Below are 14,611 nucleotides of genomic sequence, written 5' to 3' on the forward strand. Positions count from 1 at the left end.
CCTGCATAGGAAATTCAAGTCACCTTGTGAGCATATAATTCTTCAGAATCACCAAGAAAGAAGTGAGGCGATCTGAAGGTTACCACATCGATAAACAACCAGTAAATTCAAAAGTTGCCGCAATATACAAATCCAGCACAGTCAGTTCGTAAAAACCACGCAGCCACGCAGTGAGCACATAGCGAACTATTCTTTCGCCTTTTACTAAAGAATACCGTGTGAGCGCTGCAATTAGTGGCATACGCTAATTTTTGAAGGGGTTCTCTTTTTTGAGGCTCCAACAACTCAAGTTTCAATCATTTATAAGTTCTAACAATTATGGAATGATACTTTTTTTTTTATAGATGTTGAACATTTGTACAACACTTACCAAATTTGCTGCCTCCGGCCCTCTTCCCATTTGCCATGTGGATATTCATTGAAGTTCCTATCCGTATTATAATTAAATAGTAAATAAATGGTTACTAAAAAGTGCAGGATATTGGCAGTAACCAAAAGGATCAGTGATATATCCGAATCCACCAAAAAACTGAAGGGAAATCAAACTTGAATTTAACAAACAACAAAGTGCACAGTACAGCTTAAATTGATTGATCTATTTGAATGACTGGTGAAGAAGAGAGCAATACTTTGACAGAGAAATGAGAAGTGAGGCGACTAGGAGAGTCCCACATCGATAGAGAACGAGTAAATTCGTGGTTGTCGTCATATAAAAGTGCAGCGTGGTAACCCTGCAAAACTCACGCAGCCACGCAGTGAGCACAAAGCGAACTATTCTTTCGCCTTTTACTAAAGAATACCGTGTGCGCGCTGCTAATAGTGGCATACGCCAATTTTTGGAGGGGTTCTCAACTATGAGACCCCAACAACTCTAGTGTTAACCATTTATGCTGAGAATTATCTGTTGTGGTAAACTTAATTCTGTTATCATCTCTTACTTTGTTTAAATAATATTGAATAAGTTTCATATGACCATTGTTTTCATCCTTAAAATGCACTTTGGATTAATGTCATCTTTATCTTGAAATTGAATGAATAGTCTTAACCACAGTTTTCTTGATCTAGCTTATGCACCCATTTCACATGATAGGCGTAGCTGGGGTATTAGGTGGCTTCTTATTCAGTGCTATGCATTGTTCCTTGGTAACTTCTAGTTCGATCAGGGAAACCACATAATGAATCTGCTAATGAAGGTTACAGATTCGGTCAGAGGAAGAAACTTATAATATCATAGCCGCTCAGGGTTACACTTCTTCCGAGCTGCTTGGCCTGTAGTAGGTATCTGGTTTACCGCTTTAGGTATCAGCACTATGGCTTTCAACCTAAATGTATCTGTAGTTGATAGTCAGTGTCATGTAATTAACACTTGGGCCGATATCATCAACCGTGCTAACCTTGGTGTGGAAGTTATGCATGAACGTAGAAGATGAAATTTACTCAAAAACTAAGTGACAAATAACAAAATTAAATATACATTCACTCTGTCCAACAACTAGGTTTTTCACAACAGGTCCACACATTAATGTTTCATAAGAGCATACAAAGTAAAAATACAGAATTGGAACACTACAACACAATGTTCAGATCCAGAGAGCTAGTTAGACTTTGGCCCCAAGCAGTGTCATCAGGAACTTCATGTAATCACCTGATGTGTCACCAATAACTGCACTATCAAGATTACTCTTGTTCGCGATGAAGTACTCTCCCCTGACTTTCATCATATCAACTTCAGCCCGAGTTACAATGGCTCTAGTTAGAGAATTCTCATCAGTTCCAATCCCAACAATCGAGGCTCTGACAACCTGAGTATTCCAAAATACACTATTTAAATAAAACAGTCTGGATCACAATATTAGACCACTAGAGCAGAATGGCATGATATGCTGTAAACCCTGAAAGTAAGGCCTAAACTGAACCAGTTCTAGAGAACTCTGGTTGCTGAGCTTGTTTCAGGTTGCACACGTCATGACCCTATTTGGCAGTTTAATACAGGTAATAGAAGCAGCATAAGAATAAACATAAAGAAATTTCAGAATCTATGGTGCATTGCTACTGATGACTATTTAAATCTAGTCTAAACCGAACATCAATAAGCAAATTGATAGGACTAACATACATAATTGAAATATACGGTCTAGCTTTTAGAGAGAATTTCATCTCTTGGAAGTAGAATTCAACAGGAGCCTGTGCTTGTACTAACATAATAAAAATAAGGTAGGGGTATGTGATTTTGCGACAGAAGTTTTGACAGCAAAAAGGGTGTAAAAACCAGAAAATACTTGAACCAAAATATAAAAAAGAAGAATCTGTTTCTGTGAGTAGTACCTCAGCAAAATGTTTCTCAGGCGAATCAATGCACCAGATAACCACCTTCAGTATAGATTCCAGCAGACCTTTTCCACAGCTCTTCATGTCCTGTAAAAGAACCGTAAAAGTAGATAGAATAAAATGCACATAAAAGAGAAAAATGCGCAAGTAGCACCTGTTAAGCAGGTTGTGCAGGCAGCTTGTAAGAAGTGTAACCTGGTCAATGGAGAATCCGTAATTTTGCTTGTAGCACTCAAAAGTTGTTCTAAGCTGATGAACATTCCTTGTGCTGAGTATCAACAGAAAATTATCGGAATCCAACTGTTTTGTCCTAATGGTTTCACGAAGGATAGCAGATTCTTTATTAGCAATACTAGGATCCACCAGTTCCTTATCATATCTGTAGGAACTGACTAAACCAATGAGAACCTGTAGACATCCACACAACACATCATTTCAATAACTTCTAGAAGTTAGTGAGACACTGCTCAACTTCACAAGCAATTATCAGAAAGCATGATATGTAAACTGATAATGAATCATCATCTAGGTAAGATGTCTTCAGTACTCGGGATGCACCCGACTAGATCTATGGTGTCTTTAGAAGATTCAAATGAGGTCGGTTAACATGATTGTACCCTTAAGCTAGTAAGATGTGACTAGAAGTGTTCATACATACCTTTTGAACAGGCATAGGGACATTTGCTGCGATATCTTCTTCAAGTGAACAGTTGAAAAGGCCACGATATGTTTGCCTCACTGCAACCAGATGATCAGGAGATGATGCACAAGCTATCTCTACTATCACTTGCAATTGGGTGATGGTTTTCTTTTTTGATTTCAAGGCTTCATTTGCTAGCCGCGCATCTCTTTCCGAAGGCTCGTATGTCCACAGGACAACTGCTTTCTGTCACACATGTATAGCAAAATTAGCTTAGATTCTAGCTTATTTCGAGTCTGAATCTAGCCTGTAAAGACTTACGTTCTAGTGAGGTAACACTATCAAATTGTGAGTCAATTACGGGAGTGAATGAAATAATTATGTCTAGAAAAGTGAGAAAAGAAATTGTACCTTGAAATCACCAGACAATTCAGAAAAAATGTCATCAACAAGGGACCTGTTGTAAAGTTGCTGATAGGTTTCTCTGATTTTCTTCCTCTGGCTTGCATTTCTGTGTCCCAACACCGATATCACCGACTTCTCATTAGTTCCCAGCCCTAAGCAAAAGAATGAACAAATTACAAACACTCCATCAGATATGGGATGAAAACCGGTAAGTGAAACTCAAAGTCATATTTCCCCCAATTTACAAGCTTCCCCTTAATGATCTCCAAATACTCACCTCCCACCTGGCTTAGTTTTTTCTCTATTTTGTCACAAACTGCTATTATAGCCTATTACGATTTAAGGCGTAGTATTTTCTGTGCATGGAACAACCATTACCTAATCTCTCTCTGTCTATCAGTTAATTATCAAATTGCAATTAGTATNCCTCACTGCAACCAGATGATCAGGAGATGATGCACAAGCTATCTCTACTATCACTTGCAATTGGGTGATGGTTTTCTTTTTTGATTTCAAGGCTTCATTTGCTAGCCGCGCATCTCTTTCCGAAGGCTCGTATGTCCACAGGACAACTGCTTTCTGTCACACATGTATAGCAAAATTAGCTTAGATTCTAGCTTATTTCGAGTCTGAATCTAGCCTGTAAAGACTTACGTTCTAGTGAGGTAACACTATCAAATTGTGAGTCAATTACGGGAGTGAATGAAATAATTATGTCTAGAAAAGTGAGAAAAGAAATTGTACCTTGAAATCACCAGACAATTCAGAAAAAATGTCATCAACAAGGGACCTGTTGTAAAGTTGCTGATAGGTTTCTCTGATTTTCTTCCTCTGGCTTGCATTTCTGTGTCCCAACACCGATATCACCGACTTCTCATTAGTTCCCAGCCCTAAGCAAAAGAATGAACAAATTACAAACACTCCATCAGATATGGGATGAAAACCGGTAAGTGAAACTCAAAGTCATATTTCCCCCAATTTACAAGCTTCCCCTTAATGATCTCCAAATACTCACCTCCCACCTGGCTTAGTTTTTTCTCTATTTTGTCACAAACTGCTATTATAGCCTATTACGATTTAAGGCGTAGTATTTTCTGTGCATGGAACAACCATTACCTAATCTCTCTCTGTCTATCAGTTAATTATCAAATTGCAATTAGTATATCATATTTGCATCAATCAATGGCAAAAGTAAGTTGATGAAAAATATTCGCACACACGAATCATATTCAGAAATTAAACATAATTACTGTGGAATTAAGAGAGAAAAACAGAGCAAGGAAGAAAATGGAGATACCTTTGAAGGATTTCATGAGAGTTTCAGCGTCTTCAGCTGGAGAAGGTACAACATCTGGAATTCTCAGTGTAGCCATTTTTTTTCTTCTTCTTCACTTACCCACAAATTGCAAGTTTTGCTTTTCTGTTTCTCTAACACTTTCAGTTATTTTTTTCCCTCTCCAAAAGGGCAAAAATGAAAATAAAGAAAAAGTTTTTTTTTTTTTTACCTCGCTGTCCTTAATGCCCTTATCTTTTGTTTAGACCGTAATACCCCTAACGTTGAATATTCACATTCTTCAAACTCATTGTACGCGTGGCTCTATCGAACGTGTGTCAGAATGAAGGGTGCGTTTTGTATTTAAAAATATTTTTAATTTTATAATATTTGATTGATTAAAATATTTTCTATTAAAAATTGACTTTCATATAGTTTCTTGTCTGCTCCGCCTATATCCAACTCCAATAATGCCCTATCAAATACTAAAGTATAAAGAAAGAAGTATTGAAAATACCTCCAATTATATTAAATTTGATGTCCTCAAACTATTGACAACACATTTCACTACTTGACTAATTAAACTTAGATACATGTAATAACAAGTGGTCTCAAATTCTTGTAAGAACATGATATTATATTGCTCTTAATAAAAAGTCGAGAGAAGTGTTGAAATACCTCTAAACTTGACGAGAATTTAAGAGTTTATTTCACTTAAGTTGCAAGATTGGGTTGAATTTAAGTGGAGTTTGTTGAGTAAATAAGTGTATTTAACGCTGTCAATAATTCAAATATGAAACAAATATAATATACCGAGTTTTAGAGATATTTTCAATACTTCTCTTAATAAATACCCGTCTGTCCCTTTTAATTGTCATGTCATGCGCTTTTCAAAACTCTTGACTAATTTTTAAAATTAAATGAGTTTACATTAATTTGATATTTTAAATTAAAAAAATTAGATATTCAAAAACTATACAAAAAGTACTATTCAATTTTTCGAATGTCAACATGAAAAAAAAAAATACATTGTAAAATGTTAGTCAAAGCTATTATTGTTTGACTCATTTTTATCAGTTCCATTTTTTAATTAGTAACAAATTTGTATGGAGTAAAATTTACCCGCATCAAATTTTACACCAATTCAATACATGCATGCCATGTATTTGAATCATTTTATTTAACTTTAATTAATCAATAGATATTTTATTTCATTAAATCACACAATAATGAGAATTGAATTAGTTTAGTGTAAACACCTGATGCGAGTGTGTTTTTTCTATTCGTACGCGGACGATCGATTTGAATACGAGTTGCATAGGCCTGTGTGAAACTTTGAATGTGTTTATCACCCAATATTTCAAAATAATATTATATACGATAATAAATATACTGTTGAAGAAATTAATGGACTGCGTTTTGTATGAACACATCATGTGAATGATTTGAATTTTATAGAGAAGAAAAATGTATATAAAGCAAATAATTATTTTACATGGACAACTATACGTATCTTAGAGGGATAAAGAGATAAATGATCTCCAGTTTCTTTTTCATAACCATTTTGTTAATGGATATTCTATTAGTTTTTATTATAAGATTTATCAACGAAAAAAAGTGAGTTTGGAGCTTGCCTTTTTTCCTTAAAAAACCACACATAAGTAACATTTAATTTTTTATTTAATCAAAAGGACAAAATTATAATTGAAGTAATGATATCTTTCGTCAAAAAATTAACTCTATTACGTCGTTAAAAAAAATAAGATTTAGTAAAAAAAATCATTTTTTAAAAAAAAACTTAAACTGCTGCTTTTGCAGCGAGTTTCTTAAAAAATCAATTTTTCCAATTCCTGTTATTTATCTGATTTGCCTTATTTAATTTAATCCAGAATTTGTATAATTTGATTTCTTATTTTATAAATTCAGAAATTTGTACATGCTTACAAGAGCTATTTGTATACGATTTATGAAAAAATCATAACAAATTACCCTGTTTGTAATTGACAAGCGAAATATATAAACAAAGTTCTAAAAAGTTCCTAAATGTATAAATACAGAATTTGTATATACTTGTCCTATTTGTATATTCACAATCAAAATATACAAACAAACAGGGATATAAAAACCAAAACATCTATAGCAAATATAACTATAACTATATACGATAATTATCAAAATTATAACTACAAAAACATCCCCCCTATTTCTAAAATTTTCTCAACGGAAAGTACATTATCTAGCCCAACACGCTCTTTTTGCTTGAACTTATAATATGTTGGATATATCTCTTTCACATTGATAGTCTTGACGTGCTCATTACAAATAATTAATTATATTTTTATAATTTCAATTCTTGATGTTCTTATATTTCTATTAGGGAAGAGCATTGGGTGCCATACTGTCATTTAAGTCAATTATTATTTTTAATAAAGTATATACAAATTTAAATGATATCATCTCATGGTGTGAACAATTACAGTTGTGTTTCACGTGGTTTTCATTTTCAAAACATCGGCATTGGGAAAAATAACTATCTAGATGACATACCAGTAATTAGTATGGACGATAATAAATACGATAGATATATAAATTATAATAATATTTTCCGTAAAATAAACTAAGACTCAGGCCTCAATTATTAGCATGGGAGTCCTGCATGGGTACGAATGAAAAAACAAAAGAATGATCTTAGCGTGATTTTGAATAATCATCTTTTAATGAATTAATTTACGTGATTAAATTAGGTTTAAGATCGAATTTTTATATAGTATTAAAATAAAACTCATCTCAATTATAACTTATTAATGTTGTGCGCTCGTATATTATATTGTCCATATGCTATATGTTTCATCATGGACATGACGTGGTGTGTTTATGAAGAATCCCACACCAGAGAGATGAAAATGAATGAATATTGATCTTCAACGATAATTTTGGATAATCCTCTCCTAATGAGTTATTTTCGAAATTAAATTAAATCTAAAATTTATTGTTTTACATCATAATATTTTTTTTGTTTCTTTTTATAAACCTTATCAATCGATACTTGACATAAAGTGAATATTATTTTTTATTCTTAATTAAACTAAGTTCAAGTTAATTTTTTTAGTAAGAAATATTTTCTTATTTCATGAATTTCATGAATTCAAATTAATCAGGATTCAATTTAATAAAACAAAAAATAAATTACTAATTGTAAACTCCAAGGACAACATAAAAGTGTTTCATGAAGTTATTGAGTTAATGCCATAATAATATAACTGATATAATTAACTTGATCAATAGCGATTTTTATTAAATAAGTTATAACAACTTAAGTAAATTCCAACCAAGATATTACTTTGATTAGAAATAAACCGCTAGTAATATCAGGTATTTTTTCCGTTTAAACTATTCTAGATGTCTTGATTAATTAAATATACTAATATTATACTAGGACGTGCAAAGCTCATGGTACATAAATAAAGCATTAAAAACATATTTTCATTTAATAAACATTAAATAAGAAGATTTCATAGAGATTTAATTTATTAAAATATTGTCAATAAATACTTTTGACTTTTATTTTTGTTTAATTTAATGACGCAAGGCGTTACAAGCAACAATTTAATAGACACGTTATAATTTTAAATTCATTACTTTATTAATTAAAGGAACATGAATGCTACGTTATTTACGGAGGGTTACTTTGGTCTTTTCGCCTTTATTCAAAACTTATGTACCAATGGTGGTAGTTGTTTAAATGACAAAAATACCCTCAGTAACTCGTATAAATATAGTTGCAATTGAATCACAAATCCCACACCTCAACTCTCAACTTTCTTCTCTCTTTATTACACGAAAAAACTCAACACAGATAAAAAAAAAATGTCAGAGGCTAATGAATTTGCAGCTGTAACCAAAGCTTTCTCAGGTTTGTGAGTTAGATCTAAGACCTAATTTCACAGAATTTGATTAGGATTGGAAATTGATATTTTTATTCGATTTTTTTAAAATTCAAATTTGTAGGACTTGGTGTGGATGAGAATTTGTTCATTTCATCATTGGGGAGATGGAATCGCTATCAAAGGGAATCGTACAGAGTAAGCACTCCTGGATTTTTCAAAGAAGACGAACGCCAATTCCAGAGATGGAGTGATCACCATATCCTTCAGCTTCGTCAAGAATTTTTGCGTCTTAAGGTATAAAAAAGTTGTAAAAAGTAAGAAATGTCCATTTAAAGTGAAAAATAAAAATAAATGTCTGAATTAATATTGTAGGATGCAGTAGTGTTGTACACAATGCACCCATGGGAAAGAGATGCGCGTTTGTTTAAAGAGGCGTTGCTATTGAAAATACCTCAACATGATGTTCTCATTGAGACTGCTTGCACTCGATCCTCTGAAGATCTTTTGGGTGCTAGAAAAGCGTATCATTCTCTTTTCGAACACTCAATTGAGGAAGACATTGCTCACCATATCAAAGCTCACGAAAGAAAGGTCTTTCTTTTATGACTTAAGTTGTATGCACTAATTTTATTTTATTCGTGGGGCTCGTCTAAAGTCAGATTTATTGTGATTAACAGCTTCTAGTTGCTCTCGTGAGTACCTACCGTTATGAAGGGGCAAAAGTGAACGAGGATCTAGCAAAATCTGAGGCTAAAATGTTTGTGAATGCACTTGCTAAAAAGACTAATCTAATTGAAGACGAAGACATTGTGAGGATACTCTCAATCCGAAGCAAACACCATCTTAAGGCCCTCTATAGCCACTACAAGGAAATGACTGGCAACTTCCTGGACGAGGTAACAAAAAAAGAGTTCAACTTCTATGCACCGACTATTCATAGTCTTTTTATTCCGTTAATTTGAGATTGTTGATAATGTCAAATTTTTTCTTCTTCAGGATCTTGATGGTGACTTGGTCTTGAAACAAGTAGTTCAATGCCTTTGCTCACCACAAACATACTTTAGCAAGGTAAATACAAATCGCCCTGAAGGATAAATATATCGTACATTCTTGGTTTTCTCTCTTTTGTTTGATTTATTTCTCATTTATTACGTAGATTTTGATTTCGTCCTTAAGTTTGGATGTGGAAGAATCGGCTAAAGACTCAGTGACTCGAGTCATAGTTACAAGAGCAGATGAAAATGATATGAAGCTAATCAAAGAAGAATTCCAGAGCAAATAATGGAAGTACCCTGGCTGCAAAAATTCAACAAGTTGCTAATGGAAGCTACAGAGATTTCTTGCTTACCATAATTGCAAAATCTGACTAATTAATTTTGGCCAGATTTTCCAACTGTTGTTCCATGTTCTCAATGTTTTGTTTAAATTCCCCTTTTGTTTAGTTTGTTTTGAGGTTCTTTGCTCAATTTATGTATGATTGCAATGCTCCCATTTCAATCTATCAATTTCAATATCATACTTTTTAAATGTTGCAATAAAATATAGAGCACTTCTAGCTTACGAATAAATGACCACTCCTTTTATCTTCAAACTTACTCTTAGATCATATCGAGTTATCGACCTATTAATCCTAACCAAATAATGATGAATTATTTCTTTTTAATATAATATTCAATAACCTCAAAATTTACTTTAAAAAAAAACAAAAACCTCAAATATCGTGAAATTCATGTTATTTTCATTCGATTGCTACAGCCTACAATCGTCAACAATTCTATAAGCTTGGGCTGCTATCCCTTACCTATACTGTGTGGTTAGCAAAATTGATTCAACCACCCCGCTCATTTGTCACCTATTAAGGAAGAGAAAGATTCAAAGGAACTGCCTCATTTCCTTTTTTTCCCCTTGTTTTCTATTATGGCCAGCTACTTTAATTTTAATTTACATAATGATAGTCTCGTCTAATACAAATAGGTTATAAATAATGTGTATCATGAGATTGGAGAAATGAATTTAAGTTATTTATATATATATATATATATATATATATATATATATATATCCATGGTGTGAGAGTCTTTTATACCATAGGTTTGTAAATAATTATTTTTTCTGATCAAATGAATGCTTAGTTTCTTTTGAATTTCTATATCTTTCTCCAATTTATGTGTTACTTCCATGTTTCCAATACAAATAAACAATTTCAATACCTGTCTTATCACTTTCTCCTGATTTTTTTTTAAAAAAAACTGCGTGCCACATTTCTCTCTCTTTCACTCAATTATTTAGGGATGGTAATGAGGCCAGGGAGGAGGATGTAAGATTATGCGTGGTGGTGCGGGTTTCAGGTTATGTGTAAGGTAGGGATGTGTGGCGGGTTGAAGTGGATTTTTTAGAAACTACTGCAGCGCGAGGCGTGTTGCGGGTCTATGCGATTTTAAGGTTATGCAATGCGAGGGGGAATGTATGGCTGGTTGAAGTGGGTTTTTTAGAAACTAATGCGGGGGTGGGTTGCGGATCTATGCAATTTTATGTAGATTCAAACTTAATTTTTAACTTTTTACATGTTATAAGAGTGATAGAACATTATGTATTGAGATATTTTTTAAAGTTACTAATGGTTCAATCAAAACTAATACAATTTCTAACATACTTTCCAATTGACTTCCAAAAAATTAAAATTTTAAGTCATTATCTATTAAATTAATATTACTCGATGAATAAATAAATTTATTTTTATGAATTTTATTTTTAGTATCAAATCTACCTAGAAAAAGAAAATATTAAACGATTTATGTAGTGCGGGTTCATGTGGGGCGGGGTGGAGCGACTTGAAAATGAAAAAAATTATTATATGGAGCGGAGTGAATCGGCTTAAAATTTTTACGGGCTTGGGGGTTAAGCTCAATCTATCCCGCCTCCACCTCGCACATTTTTACGGGCTTGGGGTTAAGCTCAATCTATCCCGCCTCCACCTCGCACGGCCGCACCGCTCTATTACTATCCCTAACAATATTATCACAATTCTAGTAGCTTACTCGTGTATATATTGTGGTTGTTATAAAAAAGCGAAAGTTAATATCAAATATACAAATTAATTAAATTAATGAAGAATTAGCAGAATAAAATTATTGGTTCAATAGCTTCTTATTGATATGCAACAACAAATAGAAATAAAAAACAAGTCTAAAAAATGTAAATTTTTGACAAATTCCTAGAAAGATTCTCTATTTATACTTTAAATAAATTTAAAATAAAATTTTAAATTATATAGATTCCAATCCTACGAAGAAAAGGTTTTCCGATTAGGACAATATTTTTGAAATTCCTAATCTAATAAAAAATTATAGTTTCCTAAATTATACTGGTAAGAAATTCAACACAATATTAACAAATATTTTTCAATTAGTTCTTAATTGTTATGTTAATATCAACAGATCTATTTCTATTAATTATTAATTGTTACGTTATGGCGATAAAGGATAAGCAAGGAGCGGTGATTCTAGCTGATCGACTGAGTCGTTTCAATTTAGGCCGTGGATATGCAAAATCGATTCTATTGTTACTTATGATCAAATAGTTTAGTCGCATTACATTGTGATGATACTTTTATGTGATACTGGTGCGGAGAATATTAAGACGTTGAAAAAGATAACAAATTTCTTAGGACAGTGATGTTGAAGAAGTGATATGCAAACATGATCACAAGTCGTGATTTTATGATGTATATATATGTAGTGCTATCATGGGTGAAGAAAGAAGACTTTGGTTTTGGCATCCAAGTTAGTACCTTGTGATCGAATATAGAACTGATAATTTAGATCAATTTATTGACAAGGAACACAAATATGCAATAAAAAGGATAGGTAATGAATCATGATCTTATAGTGTATATATATATATAGGGTTAATAGAGATGCATTTATTTTTCTTTTCTGATTACTCTTTAATTTTAACTTTCCACGTAATAGGTTTAAGAACACAAGATTAATGAATATTTTGGTCTACAAATCTTTAGTCATAAACCAAAACATTAGTGGATATTTTGGTACACTTTACGATCTTTAGTCTTAAATCAAGAGATTAAAGAATATTTTGATACATTCTACAATTTAAATGATTCTTCAAATTCTATTTATTTTAAAATAAATATAACTATTGTATATAGAGTTGATAATATAGATCAATTATTGGCGAGGGAGAGAATAACACAATTAAAAGTAAATGCATTGATCCATGACCTTACAATATATCTAGGGTTAATGAAAATGCATCTAAGCTAAATGCTATATCTATCCAAGTATATCACAACAGACGAAAATGATTGCTCGTGAGAATCTACCGTTATGAAGAGGCAAAATTGAACGAGGATCTAGCAAAATCTGAGGCTAAGGTGTTTGTGAATGCACTTGCTAAAAAGACGAATCTAATTGAAGACAAAGAGATTGTGAGGATCCTCTCAATCCGAAGCAAGCTCCATCTTAAGGCCATTTATAGCCACTACAAGGAAATGAGTGGCAACTTCTTGGACGAGGTGACAAAAAAAAGTTCAACTTTTATGCACTGACCATTCACAGTCTTTTTATACGATTAATTTAACATTGTTGATAATGTCGAATTTTTTTTATACAATTAATTTAAGATTGTTGATAATGTCGAATTTTTTTTATACAATTAATTTAAGATTGTTGATAATGTCGAATTTTTTCCTTCAGGATCTTGATGGTGACTTGGTCTTGAAACAAGTAGTTCAATGCCTTTGCTCACCACAAACATACTTTTGCAAGGTAAATACAAATCACCCTACGGATATATATAATTGCAAAATCTGATTAATTAATTTTTGCCAGATTTTCCAACAGTTGTTCCATGTTCTCAAATGCTTTGTTTAATTTCCCCTTTGGTTTAGTTTGTTTTGAGGTTCTTTGCTCAATTTATGTATGATTGCAATGCTCCCATTTCAATCGATCAGTTTCAATATCATACTTTCTAAATGATGCAATAAAATATAGAGCTCGTCGAGCTTTCAAATAAATAACCTCTTCTTTTATTTTCAAGCTTACTCTTCATATTGAGATATTGACCTATTTATTGTAATTGATGTTGATAAATTACTTCTTTTTAATATATATTCAATTCGAAAATAAAATTTCAAATTACGCGAAATTCATGTTATTTTCATTCAATAGCCACAAAGATCAACAATTCTATAAGTTTGGGCTTCTCTTACCTTTTATGTGTGGTTAGCAAAAAATGATTCAACCAGCCTGTTTGTTATCTGTATTGCAAACGATGGCAACTTTCACATATAATAAACAAAAAATTAATATTTGTATGCTATAGCAAAATTTGCATAATGCGCTCCATAACTATATAATTGTATAATTCGCTATACATCTACAATTGTATATTCACTGACCTAAAGTATATAATTCGCTGGCCTCACTATACATATACAATTGTATGATTCGCTGGCCTAAATTGTATAATTCTTTGGCCTATTTCGCTGCAATTGTATAATTCGCTGGCTTATTTTACTGCAATTATATAATGCGCAATTGTATAATTCGCTGACCTATTTCGCTGCAATATGGGTATAAAATTTGCTTTGCATACTTTGAGTCGAAGTAAAATGTTTGTATATTGTAGAATTATAAGTGTATAGGAAGAAGATATATGTTTTTCTCTTGCTTTATACAAAAACAGAAACACAATTTATACACTTCTGTTGTATAAAGCGAGAGAAAATTGTATTTCCTTGCAATTATATAATTCGCTGGCCTTTTTCGCTGCAATATTTGTTCAAAATTTGCATTTGTATACAATTGAATCGAAGTAAAATGTTTGTAAATTGTATAATTAAGTGTATAGCACGAAGATATATGTTTTTGCATGTGTATATACAATTTTATCTCGCTTTATACAAAACAGAAACACAATTTATACACTTCTGTTGTGTAAAGCGAGAGAGGCGAGCAGAGGGAGAGTGGCGAGCGAGAGTTTTGGGAGAGAGTCGACTGGCAATCTTTGGCAAATGTTTGCTATGGGACACAATTAAATCAAACAGTAGCTACTCCA

At 32.4% G+C, this 14,611-nt stretch overlaps 1 protein-coding gene, 2 non-coding genes and 1 pseudogene across 4 annotated transcripts; 3 read left to right on the plus strand and 1 right to left on the minus strand.

Moving 5' to 3' along the window:
- Nucleotides 1-161: 161 nt before the first annotated feature.
- On the plus strand, nt 162-277 carry LOC114075770. Its single transcript, XR_003576159.1, has one exon. It is a non-coding gene; the product is annotated as a U5 spliceosomal RNA (small nuclear RNA).
- Nucleotides 278-746: 469 nt separating this feature from the next.
- On the plus strand, nt 747-863 carry LOC114075768. Its single transcript, XR_003576157.1, has one exon. It is a non-coding gene; the product is annotated as a U5 spliceosomal RNA (small nuclear RNA).
- A 551-nt stretch (nt 864-1,414) lies between these two features.
- Nucleotides 1,415-4,848, minus strand: LOC107027681 (annexin D3-like). Of its 2 annotated transcripts, XM_027916862.1 has the most exons (7): nt 4,671-4,844; nt 4,118-4,263; nt 3,812-3,952; nt 2,987-3,073; nt 2,524-2,736; nt 2,326-2,415; nt 1,415-1,802 (listed from the first exon to the last, which is right to left on the minus strand). In XM_027916862.1, the coding sequence occupies exons 1-7, from the start codon at nt 4,744-4,746 to the stop codon at nt 1,599-1,601; spliced, it is 957 nt and encodes a 318-aa protein (XP_027772663.1). In that variant the 5' UTR covers nt 4,747-4,844; the 3' UTR covers nt 1,415-1,598. The 2 variants fall into 2 exon arrangements, with proteins under 2 accessions (XP_027772663.1, XP_015084268.1); XM_015228782.2 differs by lacking the exon at nt 3,812-3,952 and having other exon boundaries at nt 2,987-3,214; nt 4,671-4,848.
- A 3,615-nt stretch (nt 4,849-8,463) lies between these two features.
- Nucleotides 8,464-10,101, plus strand: LOC107029866 (annotated as a pseudogene).
- Nucleotides 10,102-14,611: the final 4,510 nt, after the last annotated feature.

The sequence above is a fragment of the Solanum pennellii genome, chromosome 1 (genome assembly GCF_001406875.1).
Source record: "Solanum pennellii chromosome 1, SPENNV200".
In the NCBI taxonomy this organism is placed as follows: Eukaryota; Viridiplantae; Streptophyta; class Magnoliopsida; order Solanales; family Solanaceae; genus Solanum; species Solanum pennellii.

Excerpts from the sequence above, each read along its gene's own strand:
- LOC107027681 (XM_015228782.2), bottom strand. The coding sequence starts at position 4,746 with ATGGCTACACTGAGAATTCCAGATGTTGTACCTTCTCCAGCTGAAGAC. Across the intron at positions 2,737-2,986 it reads TCCCTATGCCTGTTCAAAAG|GTTCTCATTGGTTTAGTCAG; the intron begins GTATGTATGAAC and ends GGATGTCTACAG. Across the intron at positions 1,803-2,325 it reads CTGAGAAACATTTTGCTGAG|GTTGTCAGAGCCTCGATTGT; the intron begins GTACTACTCACA and ends TGGAATACTCAG.